This window comes from Cucurbita pepo, chromosome LG15, assembly GCF_002806865.2.
Source record: "Cucurbita pepo subsp. pepo cultivar mu-cu-16 chromosome LG15, ASM280686v2, whole genome shotgun sequence".
NCBI lineage: Eukaryota > Viridiplantae > Streptophyta > Magnoliopsida > Cucurbitales > Cucurbitaceae > Cucurbita > Cucurbita pepo.
In genome coordinates this window covers 7,470,214-7,491,999 of record NC_036652.1, presented here as the reverse complement: position 1 = coordinate 7,491,999, position 21,786 = coordinate 7,470,214, and the positions used below count along the sequence as shown (strand labels likewise).

The following is a 21,786-nucleotide window of genomic DNA, read 5'->3' as shown; positions in this document are numbered from 1 at the left end:
AATAGATATCAGTTCATCACACACTATTCATTCTCTAAGTGGGGAGAAAAGCAAGCAAATAAACTATAGATGAAGGGTGGTATCAACATCAACATCAACATCAGGAGTATCATAACTTCTGAACGTAATGGGTATCACCTTGGTGTCACCAGGCATCAACCTGCCTTCATGGCTATCAACTTGCTTACCGGCATTACCCAAATTCAGGCCAAGTGAGAGGGAATTGAAGGCCAAGTCTCTTGAGGTTGACAAGCTATTTGAATCGGATAACAGCTTAACAACCTCCTTCTTCTCCCTCCTTACCTTATCTTTCTGCAACTGCCTGAACCTTTCTTGTAACAAAGCTATGGAGGTACCAACAATGGCGGGCTCACTACTATGCCTACTCATCTGCATAACGCTCAAAAGGGTCGATGACGACGGTCGAGTTTAAGCTGCTGCAACTGCTGGAGAATGTGTACTTATAATAGGATTAGAATGTTTTGGTCTTATCATACAGAGGAGAATCAGCTGCCTTGAAAGCAAATCCAAATAGCAAGAGTTTAATGCTGCTCTAGTGAGAGTTGGGTTGGTGAATATATTAGGGAAAAGGGGTTTTGATTGAAAGAAAATGTGTGTAACAAGTCCAAACCAATGATGGATGGTAGCGTTTGGAAGGAAGCTTGAGGAATAATAGGTTAGGTAATGGTTTGTGTCATTTAGTACAGTCGTGGCTGAAAAGAAGATGCAGCATTTGTGACAAGGAATCGCTACACAGTAAGATTTGAATTATTTCATTGATCGAATGTCTCAAGACAAGAACAATAGATTGAGTTTTGAGTCATTCCACAAGCAAGATCGATTATGTCTTGCTTGAATGATTATAAGTAATATGAACCAAGAGACATCAATCATACAATATGCTTAAATAAAGATGTGAAAAAAATATTGTTGAAATTATCAAAAAATATTTCAATTCATGCCACATTGAAGAAGAATGAAGTTCCATGTTATACAATTTAGAGTAAGTTAGACTAATAGTTTCATTTTGAGGCTATATAAAGTCATGTATGTTGTATTTGCGGAAAATATAGTAAAGAGCATTTGTGCTTTAGCCAAATTTGCAATTCTAAGTTGCATGTAGTTCGACACAATCAATCTTGCTTGTAGAGTGATTCAAATCTCAAACAAGTGTTCTTGCCTCGAGATATTTGATCAACAAGAATCATTCACGTGATTCAAATCTCAAACAAGTGTTCTTGCCTTGAGATATTCGATATTCGATCAACAAGATAATCCGAATCTTATTCCTCTTGTAGTGATTCCTTACCTTATCAATAAGCGTGCATTCTAAACTATATAGAACGGTAAAGTAACTTGGTTCTTGAAATCCTAAGTTTATTTTCCTCCGCTTATTAATACGTTAAACTCCGCTTATTCTTCCCTCACTCACTCACAAAGAGGAGGCACTAAATAAACCTTAAAACATATTACATAGACACCGTAAGTAACTCTAAATTATTCTTCCCTCAATATTTTCCATAAGTTATATTTTGTTCATGGCTTTTGAATGGGACAGGGGAAGCGAGAATCAAGGGACAAGACAAGGTTCAGGAGGAATATTTTGCATTAAAGATGACTTTAATCAGGGCCCCTCAATATAATACATGAAAGAGAAGGACAATAATACAATTAACGATGACACAATTATTAAGGAGGGAGGAGGAAGATTACCCATCAGCTAAACATGTCCTTACTGTCCCAAATCAATATCTGCTGGAAAGCTTACCTGCCAAGGGAATGATCACTTCACCCCAGAAGCCTCAAATTGCCTCATGAGTCCACTGAATGATTGCTATCAACATATTCTGCAAAAAAGTTTCAAAATATATATGGTTATCGACAGTGTGCACATCTGAGAACATTGCAGAGTTTGAAATGTGATATGAACATATACCTTTGAGAGCATTTGAGAGCATTTAAGGATGGAAATGTTAGATGAACAGACTCTACACAATGGTATGATATTTTCCACTTTGAGCATAAACCCATGATCGGGACTCACTCGCAATAGTCTTCAATCCTTAACTTGGTTGACATATCGGATCCCGTAATACCAAGGTCCATAATTATATTGGAAGATTGAAAACACTGGTTGTTCAAATAAGTAAGTGAACCACTGTCCAAACAACCTCGTCAGCCAACATAATATGTGTCTGGAAATTGAGAGTGCAATTTCTTGATTCCATGACATGAAGAAGCTTCAAACTTGGAATCAAATAAATCAAATTTTCCATTTGACTCTCGACCATAGTATGATATTGTCCACTTTGAGTCTAAAGTCTTATAGCTTTGTTTTGGACCAAAAGGCTTGATTATAAACCTATAATAATTTCCCTATCCGACACAAGAAACACTGTCCAGACAACCTCATCAGATGTCGGAACCAATCCATCAGCCAACATCTTGTGATATAGACCAATTGCAACCACAAACTGATTAGTGAAGCTCTACTGCCTCACTAGAACGACGAGCCATCACATAATGAAACTATTGGAATGGTGTATGTGTATATAGTTGCCTCAATCCGCTTCTCAACCATTTCTTCAAGCAAATTCATGGCTTCCTCTGACCTCTCTTTACTATAATGCTCAAGAATCAAAGAGGTGCCAGACTAGCATTCCTAAATGTCAAGAATCAAAACCCAAATCGATATAATGCCGAAGAATCAAAGAGGTGTATGTAAATGCATCTAGACAAGTATCATAATGAAAAATTTGACATTATCTCACTCAAAAACTGAATTACCCCCTTTTGATCATTCCTACATGGATTGATCATTAGAATTCTTACATGGTGTGCAGGCGCATAAGACGATGCCGTACTTGCCCGAACCCGAACCCGTGACGATGCCGTACATGCCGTACTCAACATCGACAAAAAGCAACACATAATATGTTTGACAAAATGCCTCTTCCAAATCCAGAAGAAGCACAAGCCCGAACCCGTGTTGGTGTGCTTTCATGGATCTTCAATACGCAATGGGGCTTGAGTTTGGGTCTCAAATCGAGAAGCTCTGAACTACATTCCCATCTGGGACTGGAAAGAGCACGATGGAGATTTTAGTGACCTTATCAGGGAAAGGGTCTGTGGTGAGTGAAAATGGACAGAAAAAGGGAACAGCTCCGATGAGAAATTGAGGGATTGGTGAGAACCCAGAAGAGAAAGCAGACTATGGAGGCACATACGAGGTCGGGTTCTGTGGGGAAAAGCGAAGAGCAGGAGTATGTGGGGTTGTGGCATGATAGAAGATCGTATATTGCTCATGTTCATAAAATTATTTGTAATTGTATTCGATTACACCCATTAAAACAAAATTTTTAATTTTGTTTACATGATACAAAGACAAATTTCGAGGAGTGATTTAATTAACGTAGTTCTAATATTACTTATTTAGCCATCTCAATCAAATTAATGTAGTTCCAAAATGATAAAGTTCATATCTGATGACTATATTATATTAGAAGTATGATAGGTTGGTTAAGTTGGAACTCTGGAAGACCGATTTATCAATTGAATCGAAACAAAAATTCAAATTCTATTCCATTTAATTTTTAAATTAGTTTATAGGCAAAGCATTTACGGAAGAATCTATATTATACATAGATATTGTAATTCAATACAAACTTAAGGCCCATCAAATAAATTATGTTTCACTGGAAATCATAAAGCCCGAAGAATTTAGGGTTTGTCACTAAGATTCTTTCCGCCTCCAATTTGATTGTCGAAACCAAACCGGTATTCATCTTGGAAAAGTAATCAATCGGTAACAAACCGTTGTCGAGTGTTCAGCGCTCATTACGCTTTTCCATTAGGGTTTTTACTCTGATTTAAAAGGAATTTAAAGAATCAAAATCAAAATCGAACCGAGAAATAAAAAAAAGTCGAAGAAATCTAAGCAACTCAGTCCCTTAGATGTTCGTATGATATTGCGATCATATTCGCAAATCATTACAGGTCTGCAAAAGGCTCATCACCGTTGCGAAGATAAAAATCGTTTCAATCAGAAATTTCAGAACGAAATGAAGAGAAAGCAGAAAGATAATAGAAGATGTAGCTACTCCAGTGTTCTCCCAAGCGCTATAAGAGAAAGCAAAGGGAGAGATTGAGAAAAAGTATCACGATCGATATTGCTTCAAGGGAACGAGTCAAATGGGAACAGATCAAATCCACACTGACCAGATTATGAAGCCTCAAATACATCCATTTCAAAATAAATTCACAAAACAAAGAGAAAAAACAGGAACGGATCTGCAAAAGAGATTACTCTGTGATAAATCTGTGAAGAACGAAGAGAACAGCCATGAAGATGAAAGAGCTTAGATCGGAAAAGGATAAACCCCGAAGAAGGGAGCTCCGTAAAGCCGAAAAGACGAAGTGAATGATACGAGCGGCTGGTGGAGAGTTTGATTTATATAGCAATGGGGATTGGGCAGAGTGAATAGACGAAGGATCTAGAATTTATTTTGCGCTTAAATTAAAATATATAATCTCTGTTTATAAAATATTTTTTAACTTAAAATTATGTATAAATATCTTTAAATTTTAAATAATATTGTAAAAATATAATAATAATAAAATAAAATAAACTATTAGATTTAATGAAATTTAATATTTTTTTTAAAAATAATTAATATATTTAATTTGCACCGATCATTATCTCATCTGGGTGTTCATAACGGAGCTCCATTCTTTGATTTCTGGTTGGATCCAATAGAATTATGATGGCGTCTCTTGCACTGTCACACTCCCTCCAGCCATTTCTCCCTTGCAACCTTCATTTTCCTCTTCAAAGCTGCGAAACTGAACGAGAAGCGAAGCAATTCCACGCTCTCTCGCTTAAAACAGGCTCATTGAATCACCCTTCGATATCTCCTCGTCTTTTGGCTCTCTATGCAAATCCCAGAATCAACAATCTCGAATATGCTCAGTCCCTCTTTGACTGGATTCGAAAACCCACTTTGGTTTCTTGGAATATGCTCATCAAGTGCTACATTGAGAATCAACGTTCAAATGATGCCATTGCGTTGTTCTGCAAATTGCTCTGTGAGTTTATGCCTGATTCTTTTACATTGCCTTGTGTTCTAAAGGGTTGTGCTCGATTGAGTGCACTACAGGAAGGGAAACAGATTCATGGGTTGATAGTGAAAATTGGGATTGGTGTGGATAAGTTTGTTTTGAGTAGTTTGGTTAATATGTATTCTAAATGTGGTGAGATTGAGCTGTGTAGGAAAGTGTTCGATCGAATGGAAGATAAGGATGTAGTATCATGGAATTCTTTGATTGATGGGTATGCTAGATGTGGTGAAATTGAACTTGCACTGGAGTTGTTTGATGAAATGCCTGAGAAGGATAATTTCTCATGGACTATTCTGGTTGATGGGCTTTCTAAAAGTGGGAAGCTCAAGGCTGCTAGAGACGTGTTCGATCGAATGCCTACTCGAAATTCTGTATCTTGGAATGCTATGATTAATGGCTACATGAAAGCTGGGAAGTTTAACATGGCACGAGAATTATTCGATCGGATGCCAGAGAGAAACCACGTTTCATGGAATTCAATGATCACTGGATATGAGCTGAACAAGCAGTTCATTCAAGCCTTGAAGCTGTTTGAGGTCATGTTGACAGAAGATATATCACCCAATCATGCCACTCTCCTTGGAGCTCTTTCTGCAGCTTCAGGATTGGCTAGTCTTGGGAATGGAAGATGGGTTCATTCCTATATAGTGAAAAATCGATTCAAAACAGACGGTGTGCTCGGCACATCGCTGATAGAAATGTACTCCAAGTGTGGCAGCATTAAGGATGCCCTCAGAGTTTGTCAGTCTATTCCCAATAAGAAATTGGGGCATTGGACGGCTATAATTGTAGGCTTGGGAATGCATGGTTTGGTGGAGCAAACTCTTGAGCTATTTGATGAAATGTGCAGAACTGGGTTGAAGCCACATGCTATTACTTTCATTGGAGTGTTGAATGCTTGTAGTCATGCAGGATTTGCCAAAGAGGCACGTCGGTACTTCAAAACAATGACAGATGATTTTGGAATCGAGCCTTCTATTGAACACTACGGTTGCTTGATCGATGCTCTGTGTCGAGCTGGATACATTGAAGAGGCGAAGGATACCATAGAGAGAATGCCCGTCAAAGCAAACCATGTAATTTGGATGAGTCTGCTAAGTGGTTCAAGGAAACATGGTAACACAAGAATGGGGGAATATGCTGCTCATCATCTGATGGATTTAGCACCGGATACTACTGGATGTTATGTTATTCTTTCGAACATGTATGCTGCAACTGGCTTGTGGGAAAAAGTTCGTCAAGTTAGAGAAATGATGAAGAAAAAAGGAATCAGAAAGGATCCAGGATGCAGTTCCATTGAGCATCAAGGTTCAATCCATGAATTCATTGTGGGAGATAGGTCACATCCTCAAACCGAAGAGATCTACGTCAAGCTGCGTGAGATGAAAGAGAAGTTGAATGTAGCGGGACACGTTCCCGACACGACTCAAGTTCTGTTATGTCTTGAGGAGGACAATGAGAAAGAAGCAGAACTTGAAACCCACAGTGAGAGGTTAGCTATAGCTTTTGGTCTTCTTAATATCAACCATGGAAGTCCTATCCGCATTATAAAGAATCTTCGTATTTGCAACGATTGCCATGCTGTGACTAAACTTATTTCTGATATTTATAACCGTGAGATCATTATCAGAGATGGTAGTCGATTCCATCACTTTAAAAGTGGGTCATGTTCTTGTAAGGATTTTTGGTGACTTCATCTCTTCTTATTTGGTGATATATCTTTCCTTCCTGCTTGAGCAACTAGCATCGTGTTTATCCCGCTGGGGGAAGGAAAGTTCAGTGAGTTTTCCTTCCAGGACCGGAGAAGGTCAAACTCTAGGCAGGCTGTCAGGTTTCGCCTACACTATGGTTTCACAAGATTGAACCTTTTTCTTCAACCAATGTAAAGGAGTTCCAGAGCACGAGGGAATGCGCTTTCATTCCTGTGACCGCCTCGTCTATGTACTCAGCCCGGTGCGCGCGATATGAGAAAAAAGTGCAGGTTGGGAAGAAGCAATGAAAAGTCAGGAAAAGTCAGGATAGAGCCTCGGAGCCAGCCCAAGCGAAGATCGGCATTCGAAGGCTTGAGGAGCAGTATGCAAAAGGGAAAGCCGTGGAGATGGCAGATTTGTCAGTCAGGCACACCGTGAGGCTGACTACAACATACCGGGAGGTTACAATTCCTGTTCCTTGTCCTCATGATTCCAGGTAAATTCGACCGTTGCAAGTCAATATATCTTAAGCAATGAGCATAGTAGGTCTTTCTTGGAAAGCTATATGAGGTTTTCAGTTTGAAATTCTTCTTCAACCTCTTATGTTTCCTAGCATCAATCAATCTGTGTTTTTTAGGGGAAAAAAACTGTGAATAGGACGCAACATTTTCCAAGATGCATGCTGAAATTCTATATGTGAAAAGAAGACATAGCACAGAGAACTTTGAACTTCAATGGATGTTTCTACTAGAGAAATTACATCAGCACTAATGGAGTCCACAGCATAAGATTTTCAGGAAACATAAGAATTTTGAGCATGGTAAAACAGAGTTTTTTACGACATGTTTCTTCATTTTCCGGGGACGAAGTTGGTGGCGTAAGCCCATGCATTGTTGGCAACAGGATCTGCAACATGGTCAAAGAGATTCTCAACAGGACCCTTTCCGGTGACAATAGCCTGGACGAAGAATCCGAACATGGAGAACATTGCCAGCCTTCCATTCTTTAGTTCCTTCACCTTCAACTCAGCAAATGCATCTGGATCATCTGCCAATCCGAGCGGGTCGAAGGCGCCTCCTGGGTAAATTGGGTCTAGTCCTTCACCAAGGGGACCGCCACCAACCCGGTATCCTTCAACAAAGCCCATGAGCACAACCTGGCATGCCCAGATTGCAAGAATACTCTGAGCATGGATGAGGTTTGGGTTGCCGAGGTAATCTAGACCACCCTCAGAGAAGATCTGAGAACCAGCCTTGAACCAAACTGATTCACCAAACTTGACACCATTCTTTGCAAGGATTTCAGGGAAGACACAACCTAATGCACCAAGCATGGCCCATCGGGAGTGGATCACCTCGAGCTCACGGTTCTTCGCAAATGTTTCGGGATCGGCTGACAGACCGGCTGTGTCCCATCCATAGTCACCAGGGAACTCTCCAGTCAGGTAAGATGGTGTTTGTTCAGAGAATGGTCCCAAGTATTTTGGGCGATCTGCCCCATACCTGTTAAGTAAAGAAATCAGGCGTTTGAATTACAATTCTGTGTTCTTAGATCACCAATGGATGAAAATTTACTCCTCAATTGGGTTAATCCTCCTACTTAACTGTGCTCACAATTCAATTCAATAAATGTTTAAACATCTTTAAAATGGACTGTGCTGATTGAACTGATCTTTTTTTAACTTATCATGTTCATTGCAGGAAAACACCATACATTACTGCACAAGGTAAAAATGGCCAAAGAGATGCAGAAAATAATATCCAGGTACTAATTAGTTGGAGAGGAGAACTAAGTATTCTTTTTAAGAGTGTGAAAAACTCTCCCTATCGGACCGCGTTTTAAAAACCTTGAAGAGAAGCCCAAAAAGAAACGTCTAAATAGGACAATATCTGCTAGCGGTGGGCCTAAGTTGTTACATTTTAACCGCTAAAGCGAGAATGGAAGGGACTTTACCATATGCTCTGTGGAGCACTCTTAACTGTCCGCCGCATGGTGAAGCGGCTGCCACCGAAAGCGCCGACCTTCCGGACAAGCTCATTGGATTGCTTCAAGGCAGTCTGGCCTGCAAAGGCGGATTGTTGGATAGCAGAGGTGGCCATATTTGTGGGAAACTTCTTAAGGGGGGCTGAAGGCTGGTTTTGGACGAGGATGATAGTAGTGAAAATGGAGGTTATATTGGAGATGGAAAGATATAGTGGATTAGGATTACTACACGTCAGCAGCATCCTATTGGTCCTTCTGCTCAAACCCAGATTCTCATGCAGATAATTTATGGCGTTTCGTGAAGCCAAGTGGCAGCCAAGATATTGGTGGGGCCGCCCCCATAGCCACAAGTTTTCTGTTGTACTATATCAGCTCCTTATAATGGGCCGCTCGCATAGACAACAAAGCCTATGTGGTGTGGAGCATAGAAGATTGATAAAACACTCGAAAATCTCTCTGTAGTAGACACATTTTAAAATCGTGAGGCCGACAACGATATGTAACGAGCTAAAACAGATAATATCTAATAGTGGTAAGTTTGAATTTTTACAAATGGTATTAGAGTTAGATATCGAGCAATGTGCTAGTGAGAACGTTGGGCCCCAAGGAAGTGGATTGCGAGATCTCACCTCTTGGAGAGGTGAAAGAAACATTTCTTATGAGTGGAAATCTATAAAAAAAAAAAAAAACAAGAATAAATACTATTTTTACAATATTATTCGAGTCTACTTTACAAATACAACATACATTGTTTTATATATACCTTCCACGAGACATTCAAATAGTTTAAAAAGTCTTTAAACTTAAAATAGAAACATCATCAATTTAGATTTAATCATCTATCACAAATTTGTAACCATTTAAGAATAAATGAAGTCATGAAGTCATCTAAGAATAAATGAAGTCGCCCCACTCTAATTGGAAGCCCTTATTGCATAAATGAAACAACTGCAACCAGAGTCCAATCCTAATGAAACTTAACTTCACTTCATGTGACTTGACTTTATCTCGTGGTAATTCTATGTCTTTGTTCAAGCCCCTATGGCACTATCAATAGAAGCGATGCAAAAAAGAAACAGCTCGACCACTGCACCGCGCTTAGCTTGACACCATTGACAACACCGCCAGCAAACTCAATCACCACCATCTGCACAGCCAACACAGTCGCCAAAGAAACAAGAAACCACGGGCTCTGCAACACAGCCTTAAAAAAAGCTCCCCTGTTCGTCACCAGTCCCATAGCAGCAAGCAAATTAGCAATCTGGCAGAGCACAAAGGTATTGAACATCATGGTATGCCTCACATTCTCCTCCATGTGGGGCATAACCTCCTGTCCCAAGTACTCAAATAGCAAGAAAACAAACACTTGACATAGGACATGGATTACAATCTTGTACAGAATGACTTCAGTTATGAGAGATTGATTCCTATCCCTCCCTTGAAGAGGGGCTTGAACTTCCTCATCATTCAGCTCCATTACCATCATCAAGCCTCCAAGAAGGCACATAATCAAAGTCACCCATATAAGCTGTAATGTGGCTATGGGAGACTTCCCAGAGACCATGGTGCAGACCAAGGTTATCACAAGCCCAGACACTGAAGCAATGAGCTGAATTTGATAGAACTTTTGAATGTTGAGATAAATGCACCTGCTAGATTTTAGTGTCTGGTTCAAGGATGTCACATCTTCACACATGATATCACCAACCATTCTAGATTCTTTACTGCTCCTATGTTCTTGGAGAATCCGAATATCAGCTTCCATCAAAGTTGGAACATCCCTTGATGTCAAATCAGGCGAGAAAGCAACAATGTTCCCCTCAGCTTTCAGTTCTTTTATTAACAGATGCTTGTCTTCAGAGGTTGCCTTTCCCATAAAACTGATGTTCTTCATCAGCTCATGTCTCTCAGTTCCATCAGTCATCATTATTTCCTTAAATCTTTCACCTTCAACCACGTTGTTCTTGAGGTCACACTGAGTTCCAAGACCATTAACCATGTTTATGGCCTCAAAAAGCTCATCTTCTGATATTAGTATGATTCTTGCACCAATGTTTTGGAGATCCCTTAAGGCATTTAGTGTTTTTTCATGTGAGAATTTTAGACCTATAAATCCAAGCAGCTTTGATTCTCCTTCAAACAACTGATCATCATTCCTTCGTTGTTTACAAGCAAATGCAATGGGTCTTAAACCTCTTTGTTTCATCTCTCGAATCACGTTTTCGAATACGTCTTTTTCGTTTTCTATGTCGTGAACTATGCCTCTGATATCATAGTATTGTGAGCACATACTCACAATACTTGATGCATCCCCATAATAATGCACATGAAAAAGGTTCGCTTCTGTATCCATTTCACTACGTTTGCTCACCAATGCTCCAATGCCCTTTTCTGAGCTCAAGAACTTATGATCAATAATGTCAAACTTCTGATCAGGAGCTCCCAATTTGTTTTTCAAGAAATGGACCAGATCATTCCCTAAATGAACAGAAACCTTGGGATCAGAATATAAAATTTGAGCTGCTAGCTCAAGGCTTTGAGAAATATCAGTATGAAACTCCATAGCAGAGTTGATCTTTTGTTCTCCAACAAAGAACTCACAGAGCTCCACCTCGTGAAATGATAACTCAGCAGTGATATCAATACAGATAGCAGAAACAAGGCCCAAAGTTCCACAAGCTGATAGATTCAGACAGTTTCCTTTGAGGGATCTCATCTTTTCTCTCCAGAAAGAGAGGGACAGAGTGATTGCAAATGGCATCCCATGCTGTAATCCTATCACCATGGTTAACAGAACAGTAGCCAAGAAGGAAGCTCTCGACCCAAACTTCAAGAACATCCTTTCAAAGGCTTGAACCACAATGCCTGCCGTTAATTTCCCCTTGGTTTCAGGCCTATCATTGTAGTAATCATCATGGTGTTTACATAGCAAACGGGCTAGAACTACAACAAGAATCGTTAAAGACACTGTAAGACTAAACTTCTCCAAGAATTGATATGGCTTGTTCATCCTAGATTGGAACAGCGTCTCCTGTGAAGGATGAGTAACCAGCTCAAGCAGCACTTTTCCAAAGGCTGTGTCATGGCCAACAGACACCGCAATCATCTCCCCTTCGCCATGGTCAACCACAGAGCCACAAAATAGAAAAGGGTTTCGATTAGGATCGATGTGGGAGTTGATTACTTCATCCAGAATCAGATTTTTGCCTTTTATAAGCAACCCATCTGCAGGAACACGATCGCCCTTATTCAAATGGATTCTATCTCCCTCCCTAACATCAGAAACAGAGACCCTTTGGCATAGTTCATCTCTTTTCACAGTCACTTCCAAGATGTTCTTATTCTTTAAAAGCTCTTTCTCCTCAGCTCTTTTGCGGTAAACGCTTAAGATTGGAGGGAAAAATACAAGTAAGAACACTGCAAGGAGTATACCAAAACCATCATGCCATCCATGTTTAAGTCCTTGTTCTAATGATTCAATGGCAAAAGACAAACCAGCAGCAATTACTAAGAACAAGATTGTCCAGCTATTTAAGGAGTTCCATAAATAACAGCAAAATTCTTTTACAAACAGGAGAAATGAGCCACAGAATCCATACCCACGAAGTGTTTGTGCATCGATCTATACTCGTAAGGAACAAAAATCAAATGAAAAAGAAGAACAACAATTAGTGAAGTAGCTACAAGAAGAAGAGGAAAAAATGGTTACCTGTAGCAGCGATTCCGAACGCAGAAACGAGACAGCCTCCTCTACACCGCCGAAGTCTTTTAGCGCTTTTAAATTCTTCTCTTTCACGATCTTCTTAAGACGCTGCTTCTGGATATCCCTTTCGTCTTCAAAATGTACGTCAATAACCGTGTATTGAGGCGGCGGTGGCGAACTGGTTCGCCTCAGGCTGAGTACAAAGCGTATGCTTAAAACTAGTTGCCGGAAGCGAACCAGTTTGGATGGTGTACCAACCAGAAGCGGTTGAGCCCCATCATCGGCGGTTCTTTGAAACATCGCCATAAATCTACCGGAGAAAACTAATGAGCTTTGAAACTTCTACGGCCATATTTAAGGCGAAGCGGACCCAATTACAGTAATATCCGATCACTTTCTCCGAAGCTTCCCACTGTTCTTTCGCACCGTCCCCCCAGCCCTCCTTATTTAACTGCCATTACCAAACTATATATAAATAAATATTTTTTTAAAATCCTAAATTTCAATAATAATAATAATAATAATACATTTTTTATTTTTTAAGGTTGGGAGAAAAAATATATGGGAACTTTTAAATTTTAAACTTAAAAAAATGTTCATGAAAAATTACAATAAAAAATTAATTTTTTTTTTTTTAAAAAAAACAATTTACAACAAAAAAGTTATAAAACTTTAGAGAAAAAATATTATTTATAGGCTTATTTTAGAAAAATAAATAAATAATTACCTGACATGATCTTTCTTTTAAATTTTTTTTGTTGGAGTTTAAAATAATTGTGATATTTTTAGTAAGAAATTGAGGGTAAAAAGAGAATTTAAAAAATGAAATCATAAATTTAAAATTGGTTTGTGTAAGACGCGTTTTGATCGTACGAAATGAGAGAGCGAAGTCGATATGGGGTTACGTGAACAAATTGAACACTGCAAATTTGAAATACCATTTGAAATAGAATTTACGAAATTAAAATATAAACAAAAATAACTACCTTCACCGACACATCGCCTCCTCTTTTATATCTATTTTCTATTTTTTAAATTAATAATAACATTTTTTTTACAATTTTGTTTGAGAATTTTATAAATTGAGCTAGTTAGTTTGTGAGTGGTAGGTTTAATACAATAAATTCGAATTTATTCATAATTTTAAAATATATATTCTTACTAATGATACAATTATTTTTTTTATTTAACTTTATAATTTTATTATTATTTATTTATGAAAGTTTCAATTAAATATTTAACACTAAATAAATAAATATTTTACTAGCCAGAGTTGATTGGATTGAAAAAAAATTAGGGTGAAGCCTAAAAAATTGTCTCAACCCCGACTAACAGACATCTCTAGTTTTATTGAAATTAGTTAAAAACACAATGCAAATATAAATATATACTTAAAGACATCGCCTCCTCTTTTACGTTTTTAGAAGTTCGAAACTAAAATTGAACAAAACGACGAAAAAATGATATTTCAACTTCAAAATTATTTATTCGTAGCTCCTAATCTATTTTTATAGATCAACCAATCAAAGTTCTCAAATTCCCCAAATCATACTTTGAGGTACAAAACAAGTTGTTCTCTACGAGTTCGTTTTATCCGATCCGAGCTTCGAGTTCTAAGACACAAAAAGATCTAGAAGCAATTTTCCCAAGCATGTCTCACAACTGTCAGGTCATTACTGTAGAAGGATCTTGTAAAGATGCACAACAAAGAAAAGTAAGCAAAAAAAAACAAATCCCAATCAAAGAATCTTTCTTTTAGAAACCCTAAGAATTTACAGAATTAAGAAGATGCTAAAGCCAAAAGGAAGATGTTAGAGGCAGAAGTTAATCCACTAAAATAGGATCATCTTCCACTCTGTTATCATAATCCTCCACTCCCAACATAATGGCAGTCACCATTAACTTCCCTGCTTCAGGAAAATGTTTGTGTTGCATCAGAATTGCCTCTACAGAACCTACACAGTCTTTCACCATAATAGAACCACCTTCAAGATTCTCTTGTCTTAGGGGCAATACTGCATTAAACCCTCCTTCTCCAAACACTTCTGCTGCTCCATGTCCATAACATCTGCTTGAAGCTTTGAACAAAGCTGTTTCTCTCAGGTTTCTCATCGTCTCTTCATCACTCCATCCTTCGGCAACTGATGCTTCATATAGTTGATTCCAGTCATCCTGATCTGCAACATTTTTCCAGCACTCCTCCAAAAGCTTTCGGTGGGTTTCACGAAACGAGGTACTGGTCCAGGCAAAAATGTCGAAAGCCATCAATGAGAGTGTTGGGTTTTTGCTTTTGAGACACAGTTGAATAAGGCGATCGGGATGGAGGAGCTCGCAGTCGAGCTTCTGCTCTGTTTCGATGGCGAGAGAGGGATCTAAAATGGCTTCCTATAAGAGACAATGGATCAGGTGGAACCATCAGGAAACGGACAAGATCAAATGAAGAAAGAGCTTGATGCTTCTAAGCTAACATGTTTAACACAGCTACAGTGCTACATCAATCACATTCAAATGTTTTGGGTAGTCTCCATGCCTCAAAGGCCAGACCAGCATTTTTTTTAATCTCAATTCTATGAACAGTTTCCAGAACGGCAAGTAATTAGAGATGAATTCTTCTCTTCTTCAATCTCTATTAGTTAAAAGTGAAGTAATTGAAGTTTTGGTTCCCCGTTTAAGATTTAGTTGATATTCTCAACTTTGCCTTTGGTGCTCTAAAGCATAACGTTAAGAAAGCATCATTAGTTCTGTAGTTTTAAGATCAGAATAAAACAAAATTCAATAGTTCAACGGAAGTTATAGAACTGTACATATCATATGAATATGATGAGATGAAATCATTCAAAAATCAGAGCTGACAAAGATGTAAAGATTTAAGCAGGTTCAATCAAGTTCACCATTTCAAAAAGAAAACCAACCTGTAACTTAAGTATCTTTGCATCAGCCTCAATGCGCATCAACTTACTCTCATACTCAGTATTTCTACCTGCTGCTGCTATATAAAAAGAACATATTAATAAAAATAATCGGGTTTCAGAAGCCGCCAATCACCATTAAATATCAGAGAAGAACGATACTAACATACATAGAGGATATATCTTAAGTGATAGAAATACTGAAATAAACATTTTATTCAGTATTTCTCCAATATTGAAGAATCACATAGCAGAGAAAAACTATTGAATCACTTTGGCAATACACATGCTCTTAGAAAGGGAGTCCATTTCTAAGAGCAGGTAGGCATAACTTACAAGCAACATCTAATGAGGAATCCTGGAAAGATCGACTCTGATACTCAATATTTTTTTGGATAAGAACTCTGATATTTAATGAAGTCAGCTAGTCGACTAAAAGATTGACTGACGCATTGAGAGAGGGAGATTCCTCCCTTCATGCGAAACGATGATTTCTTATATAAAATTGTTTTTTAAAAAAAGGTCCTCTAGCAATGCACAAAATAAGTATGTTAAGAACTTGAGAAAGGACACAAGCAAGGAAATGTACAAAGCACTGCAGGAAAGGATAGGATTAATGCATGACCAGAGATGAGCAATACCTGCCATTAAAGCTATCTTTGAGAGGTACAAAAGGCGTTTTCGATCTGCCAATTTTAATTCCAAATTACAATGGTCAGATTCGACTTCTGTCTCAACTTCAGGGGGTGACACAGGTCCTTCACCTTCGGACAGAGCTAATTCGTGGAGAGTGTCTGAGGCGGAGAAAAATTGATGAAGGAACAACTCATGGAGCCACAAAAGATCTGGATGCTCCTTTAGAAATATCAAGAGTTCTTCATGGAACTCTTCTCCAAGTCTTAAAAGCTTGGAGAACTGTTTATTTTCATGAAGTTTTTTAAAAACAAAGTAGCTAAACCCTCCTTTAGGCCCCATGCTCTCATGCTGCATCACCATCCATGATAAACAATCAAACGCAAGCACCATATAACATAAGGAATAACATATAAATTTGAAAAACCAAATGAAGCATTGAAATAACAGAAAACTACACACCATAAGATTCCTGAGTAGCTCTGAATCATTAAGGTCACAGCAGATACTCCATAAAATGCTGTAGCATTCATGCTGTTTTGCAACAGCTAACAGACGTGATGAATGCTTCCTGAGGCTTTCTACCCTTTGCTCCACCAAATCTCCCCTAAAATCCTGCAAAACCATGTGTTTCAATATGAACTCAGATCTAGAACCTTGGTCACAGGAAGCACATCACACAATAAAATAACCTTATGCTCAGCTTCCACGGAATCTTTTATTCTTTGATAAAGAGAGCTGAGGAGTGAATCCCTTCGACTCCAAAATTCATGTAAAAGACCTTCAGTTTTTTCTCCGCGCTCTGCTTTTGCAGTGACAGCTCCAGCATGTGACTCAAGAAGAACTTCAGTTAATAGTTCCAGGTAGCAATATAAATCAGATTTTGCAGATGTATCAAGCTCAGAAACTTCATTTAAAAGCTGAAGCATGAGAGAAGCAATGTGCCATAGTCCATTCCGCACAACCAATTGACTGTACCAAGGTGTTAGGCCTTCAGATGGAGGATACCATAACTGATGCTCGTTTCTATATTGCACAGCCGCACGCATGATAGTAACACATGCTTTAGAGATTTCACAAGCTCTCTGGTTCTGGACTGCATATGATTCGTCTGCACTTACCACATAATCTAGCTGCCTTTCTAAACAATTAAATACTTCTTCTAATTCAGAAACTTTACTGTAGAACACTTCAGTATTATCTCTGTCCATTAGAAGAACAGTGTTTCGGCGAGCTCGCTCTCCAACAAATTGAATAAGATCCCATAGAGCACCTGACATAGGAGTTTCTGAATTAGAACTCAAGGAACTAAGTCCATTTGAACGGTTTTGGAAAATTGTGTTCTGCAGTTCCCTTAACTGAATCATCGCAGCAAGCTTTTCTCCATGCCCCAGGATAATTTGCAAAGAATTTCCTACACACCAGGACCAGAGTTTAAGTTCTTTAATTTGAATTTGAAATTCTATCTTCACAAGATAACCTTCCCATTCCAAGAACAAAAACTGAGTCCCAAATCAAACCAACTCCAATGTGACTTCAACCAATGTCAGGAAAAATAGAAATTTCTTGTCCTAGAATAAACATCTGAAGACACAGAAAGAGCATCTAGACCATTTATGCCAATATAAAAAACAGATAACAAAAAACATATATCAGGTGAAAAATTGACAGAGGTTCAGCATCTAAAGGTAAATATCTACAGCCATACCACAGAGAATTAGCATTAAAAATGAGTCGAAACATACTTTGTCTAGAACACAACTCTTCATGGCACTTTGATAAAGCAAGAAACTGGAGAAACTTCTCGTGCTTCTGCTGTTTGTCAATCAGCTGAGTAGAAACAACAGTCATCGACACAATCTCAGCACCTCTCGTTGTAGTCCAATGTTTTGCTAAAGTATCAACAATTGACTTGCTCATCCGCGTAAAAACATTTGTTTCGTCCTCCCTATCAAATGCACCAGAATTCTTCAGCTTCTCAAATGAGTTATTTACTTGACCAGATGACAGAAAATCATGGAAAAGTTGACGCAGCAAAGCTTCTGATTCTTCATCTCGAGCTGTTCGATGTGCCATTCCAGACATAGTAGCCTTTTTCCTATCCACAACATCCTGCACCTCAAGACTACCTCTTGTACTCGCGATGTTGCCAGAAAAATTGAGGCTTCTTGAGTCATCTTGCACAGATCGTTCATTTGAACTTCCCCTGCGTGACAAACTACGTTCAGGAGGTTCAACTCCACCAAGGACAATAGCTTTTACGGGTATTGCCCATATTCCTGCTTTCTCAGTTAGTACAACCCAAGCTCCTTCACCATGCTCCGTAGATGGAAGCACTGAAGCATCTAATACTTTCCCCGCATCATAAGGTAAGTCAAATTGATACAGCAGAGTGGAGCTTCTATAGTAATGGGAGACAGTTGCCGTCCCATCACCTGAAAGAATGAGGGCTGATCCCGAAGGCTTGCCCCCTACCCTAAGTCTCATGGAGAACAAAAAATCTTCATTTTCTACTCTTGCTTTTGGAATTATGACTTGTATTGGGGCTTTTTTCTCCAGTATCCTCTTATCACCACTAGCCTCTATTCCTGCCCCAGATTTGTATTGCAAGGTAAGAAGGGTATACTGTATATAACTCGAACTACTAATGCGATCCTTACAGAATGTGGCAACTAAAATGGTGATGACAGCGCCTTGTTCATCTTCCTGCAAATCAAGAGGCCAGATCCTTTTCTGACCAGCTAGATCTTTTTTAATGCCCAAATCACTATCTGTACCAACAATTTCATAGGACCAGAGCTTGGACACTTGTAAATCAGGAAAAAGTTTAAGACAAAAACACTGTATCTCATGATCTGTCAGAAGCAAAAACTTTCTGTTAAATTTATCCAGTTGAAGGTGAGAACGAGACCAAGTTAGAGACCTTGGATACCCATCACTCACAAGATTTTGACAGCTACCATCATCTTGACAGCGAAAACCACATATATCTTGAGGTACTTCAGTACATTGAATTCCCATAGGGCTGCAGCGATACTGCCAAAGCTGGCCATTTGAACTACATGCAAGGGCAACACAAACGTACTGGGAATCAGGGACAGCAGCGGCAATCAAAGAGTTGAATGTACATGGTCTATTCGGACGTTGATTTCCAAGTGAAGTGCTTTTCCCATCAAAAATTGAAGTTTTTGATGAAATTGCCGCTGGCTCATGAGAAGATGTTAGACAGGTAATTGGAGTGCTTCCTCCATCTGAGAAGATATCAGGCCAATACACAACAGCTCCTGTTTTTTTATTACAAATTATAATGGCAACGGAGTTTTGGTGTTTAACTGACTTTCTTGAACTTTGATTTTGGCTATCCCAACTAACAACGCTGAGCAACCAATGATCATTGTTGTTTCTTCCAATATCTTTACTGTCTAAAATTCTTTTTGGAAGTTCATGAACAACACATTTCATGGTGGCCACAGGTAACAAGTATGTCCAAAGAAAGAGCTTGTCTCGGCATATAATCCAAGCAAGGGATGTCTCGGCATCCATTCCACCTGCCACGCTTGCACCACCTGCAAGGAAAAAAGCCTATCATGTTTCCAAGAAAATAGTAGCATCAAGAACAATAAACTATTTTTTACTGCAATAAACATCATTACTTGTGGCAAACTGCTGTACCAGACTGGCCTGCTCATCACGAACCACTTGGGGGAACTCTCCAACATAGACAGGCCGAACTGGATCTGTCTCATCTTCCTTATCACTTCTATTAACTGGTGAAATTCTAGGAAAATATAAAGAATAAATTAAACATTCTCCATATTGGAGCAAGTTATGAGGCAAGAAGCAAAATATAAGCGAATGAATGAAATGCACCTTTCAATTAAAACAGAAATTGTGGTCAGAGTTAGTTCAGGAGGTGCAAATAATTTTACGAGCAAGACATTCATATTAATACCATCCTAAGGGTACTATTGAGCCAATTCATAACACATATGTTACAAGCATTTTCGATTCNAAAAAAAAAAAAAAAAAAAAAAAAAAAGAAGTGTCACATTATGATTTATACTTGGTCAGATTACTTTTGTTCTAAAAATTTTCGAAATACCACTAAAAAAACCCATCAACCCACTCCAATTACCAGACATCGGGGAAAACCGCCAAAAGGGCAATCCCCGTTTAATGATTAACCGTTAGATTTCATCAACTTGCTGCCAATAACTCGCACAAACGAACTTAATTTCCACTGTGTTTCATGAATCGAACATAAAAACTGAGTCGATACTCTGAAACGAGTAAAGTTAGAGCTCTGACAAGCAATCGTGATTGACACATACAGCAATGGTGGCACTAATACCTTGCAAGGACTGATAAGCGAGGAGCCCAAGGAGCCGGAGTGCCGGTGCCGGGGCGGTTGGGGATCAGATTATCGAGAACTGGCTTACGGACGGCAGAAATTGGTGTAATAGGAGAATCAGACAGGGCCGGGGCCAAACTTCGACCTGTTCTGGAGCTTGAATTGCGTCTCTTCGTCCCGGGAGAGAACATTGTTGAATACTACACAGAAAAATGGAAGAAGAAGAAGAAGAAGAAGAATTGGATTTCGGGGTTTAGGGTTTAAAGCTTGGAGTGCGAAGAAATGAACGCGGAAAGCACGAAGCTCTGGCGGGAGATGGGAGTGATCGAGTGTGCTCAAGCGTACTGACCATCTTGCGATCCGCCGTCCACCTTTTTTTTTTTAATTATTAATTTGATTTTTATACTTTTAAATTTACAAATATTTAATCCTTCTTTAATTCTTAAAAGTATAAATATAATTTATCTATTAATTCATACATATCTATTAAATAAATGGATTTTGTATTTTATACATTCTTAGACGCACATATTTTTTAAAAAAAATTAATTAACCAATTAAATATATAATTCAAATTTATTTCTAATAAGACTTTAAAATTTTAATTAATTAACCAATTAAATATATAATTAAAATTTATTTCTAATAGGACCTTAAAATTTTAATTTGTGTCTAGTAGTTTTGTATTAAGTTAACATTAACTAATAATTTATTAAAATTAAAATTAAAAAATGAAAAATTTATCGTTCAGAAATCTATTACATACAAAATATATCCAATAGTTACATTTTAAATAAAAAAAAATTCCTCTAATTTTCTGCTCAATGAACTAGATTTTAATGAATCTACTCTTTATTCTGAACCATTTTATTGCCTCTAAATTCATGAATGAACTATTCCATTTATACTGCACTTGGATTCTTTCACGTTTTTACAATCTGAGGAAGAGGAAGAAGATGAGTAAGCTTACGAGATTCGGTTATCTTCTATCAAAACATCGAAATTCTTCACAGAATATGTGCAGAAGTATACGTGAAGCCATAAGTAATCGAAAAGATATCGAAACTGGGTAAATTTAGAAGAGCAAGCTAGCCCATGCACCAATGAAAGCAAAGCCACCAAATGGAGCTAAGGTAGAATACTTTCTATCTTCAAGAAGGGCCACAGTATAGCACCTGCAATGGAAGCACACATTCTTATACATCTCTGAAACAGACATATGAGTTCAATATGAACCTGCTAAAAGGAAACTGGAAGAGATTTCAATTGAGTCCAAACCTGTTCTATGCTCAATCAGTCCTACATACCTTTTCTAAGCCCTTTTGGATCACAGATTCAATAAAGAAAAAAAAAAAAAAAAAAAAAAAAAAAAAAAAAAAAAAAAAAAAAAAAAAAAAA

General features: G+C 38.2%; 5 protein-coding genes, 1 long non-coding RNA gene and 1 other non-coding gene across 7 annotated transcripts in view; 1 reads left to right on the top strand and 6 right to left on the bottom strand.

The window, feature by feature from the left end:
* Window positions 1-1,588: 1,588 nt before the first annotated feature.
* LOC111811857 lies at window positions 1,589-4,445 on the bottom strand. The gene is made up of 2 exons (XR_002817619.1): window positions 1,937-4,445; window positions 1,589-1,847 (listed from the first exon to the last, which is right to left on the bottom strand). It is a non-coding gene; the product is annotated as an uncharacterized LOC111811857 (long non-coding RNA).
* LOC111776529 lies at window positions 3,937-4,023 on the bottom strand. The gene has a single exon (XR_002812263.1). It is a non-coding gene; the product is annotated as a small nucleolar RNA SNORD25 (small nucleolar RNA).
* A 252-nt stretch (window positions 4,446-4,697) lies between the features above and the next one.
* LOC111811664 (pentatricopeptide repeat-containing protein At1g08070, chloroplastic-like) lies at window positions 4,698-7,558 on the top strand. The gene is made up of 2 exons (XM_023698654.1): window positions 4,698-7,305; window positions 7,447-7,558. The coding sequence occupies exon 1, from the start codon at window positions 4,761-4,763 to the stop codon at window positions 6,807-6,809; it is 2,049 nt and encodes a 682-aa protein (XP_023554422.1). The 5' UTR covers window positions 4,698-4,760; the 3' UTR covers window positions 6,810-7,305; window positions 7,447-7,558.
* On the bottom strand, window positions 7,480-8,973 carry LOC111811758 (chlorophyll a-b binding protein 151, chloroplastic-like). The gene is made up of 2 exons (XM_023698784.1): window positions 8,763-8,973; window positions 7,480-8,311 (listed from the first exon to the last, which is right to left on the bottom strand). Exons 1-2 carry the CDS (start codon window positions 8,906-8,908, stop codon window positions 7,660-7,662), a joined length of 798 nt encoding a protein of 265 aa, XP_023554552.1. The 5' UTR covers window positions 8,909-8,973; the 3' UTR covers window positions 7,480-7,659.
* A 601-nt stretch (window positions 8,974-9,574) lies between these two features.
* LOC111811642 (putative calcium-transporting ATPase 13, plasma membrane-type) lies at window positions 9,575-12,922 on the bottom strand. The gene is made up of 2 exons (XM_023698594.1): window positions 12,502-12,922; window positions 9,575-12,414 (listed from the first exon to the last, which is right to left on the bottom strand). The coding sequence occupies exons 1-2, from the start codon at window positions 12,799-12,801 to the stop codon at window positions 9,832-9,834; spliced, it is 2,883 nt and encodes a 960-aa protein (XP_023554362.1). The 5' UTR covers window positions 12,802-12,922; the 3' UTR covers window positions 9,575-9,831.
* Window positions 12,923-13,975: 1,053 nt separating this feature from the next.
* LOC111811633 (nuclear pore complex protein NUP133) lies at window positions 13,976-20,622 on the bottom strand (the record flags this gene model as incomplete). The annotated part of the gene is given in 8 exon segments (XM_023698578.1): window positions 13,976-14,880; window positions 15,408-15,484; window positions 16,046-16,388; window positions 16,500-16,652; window positions 16,730-17,451; window positions 17,783-19,603; window positions 19,691-19,815; window positions 20,389-20,622. Coding segments are annotated over 8 exon segments (3,993 nt in total). The 3' UTR covers window positions 13,976-14,319.
* Window positions 20,623-21,222: 600 nt separating this feature from the next.
* Window positions 21,223-21,786, bottom strand: part of LOC111811836 (transmembrane protein 256 homolog) — a 3,186-nt gene continuing 2,622 nt past the window's right edge. The window contains exon 5 of the mRNA XM_023698878.1: window positions 21,223-21,563. Coding sequence (XP_023554646.1) covers window positions 21,464-21,563 — 100 coding nt within the window. The 3' untranslated portion in view covers window positions 21,223-21,463. The remainder of the gene's footprint in view (window positions 21,564-21,786) is intronic.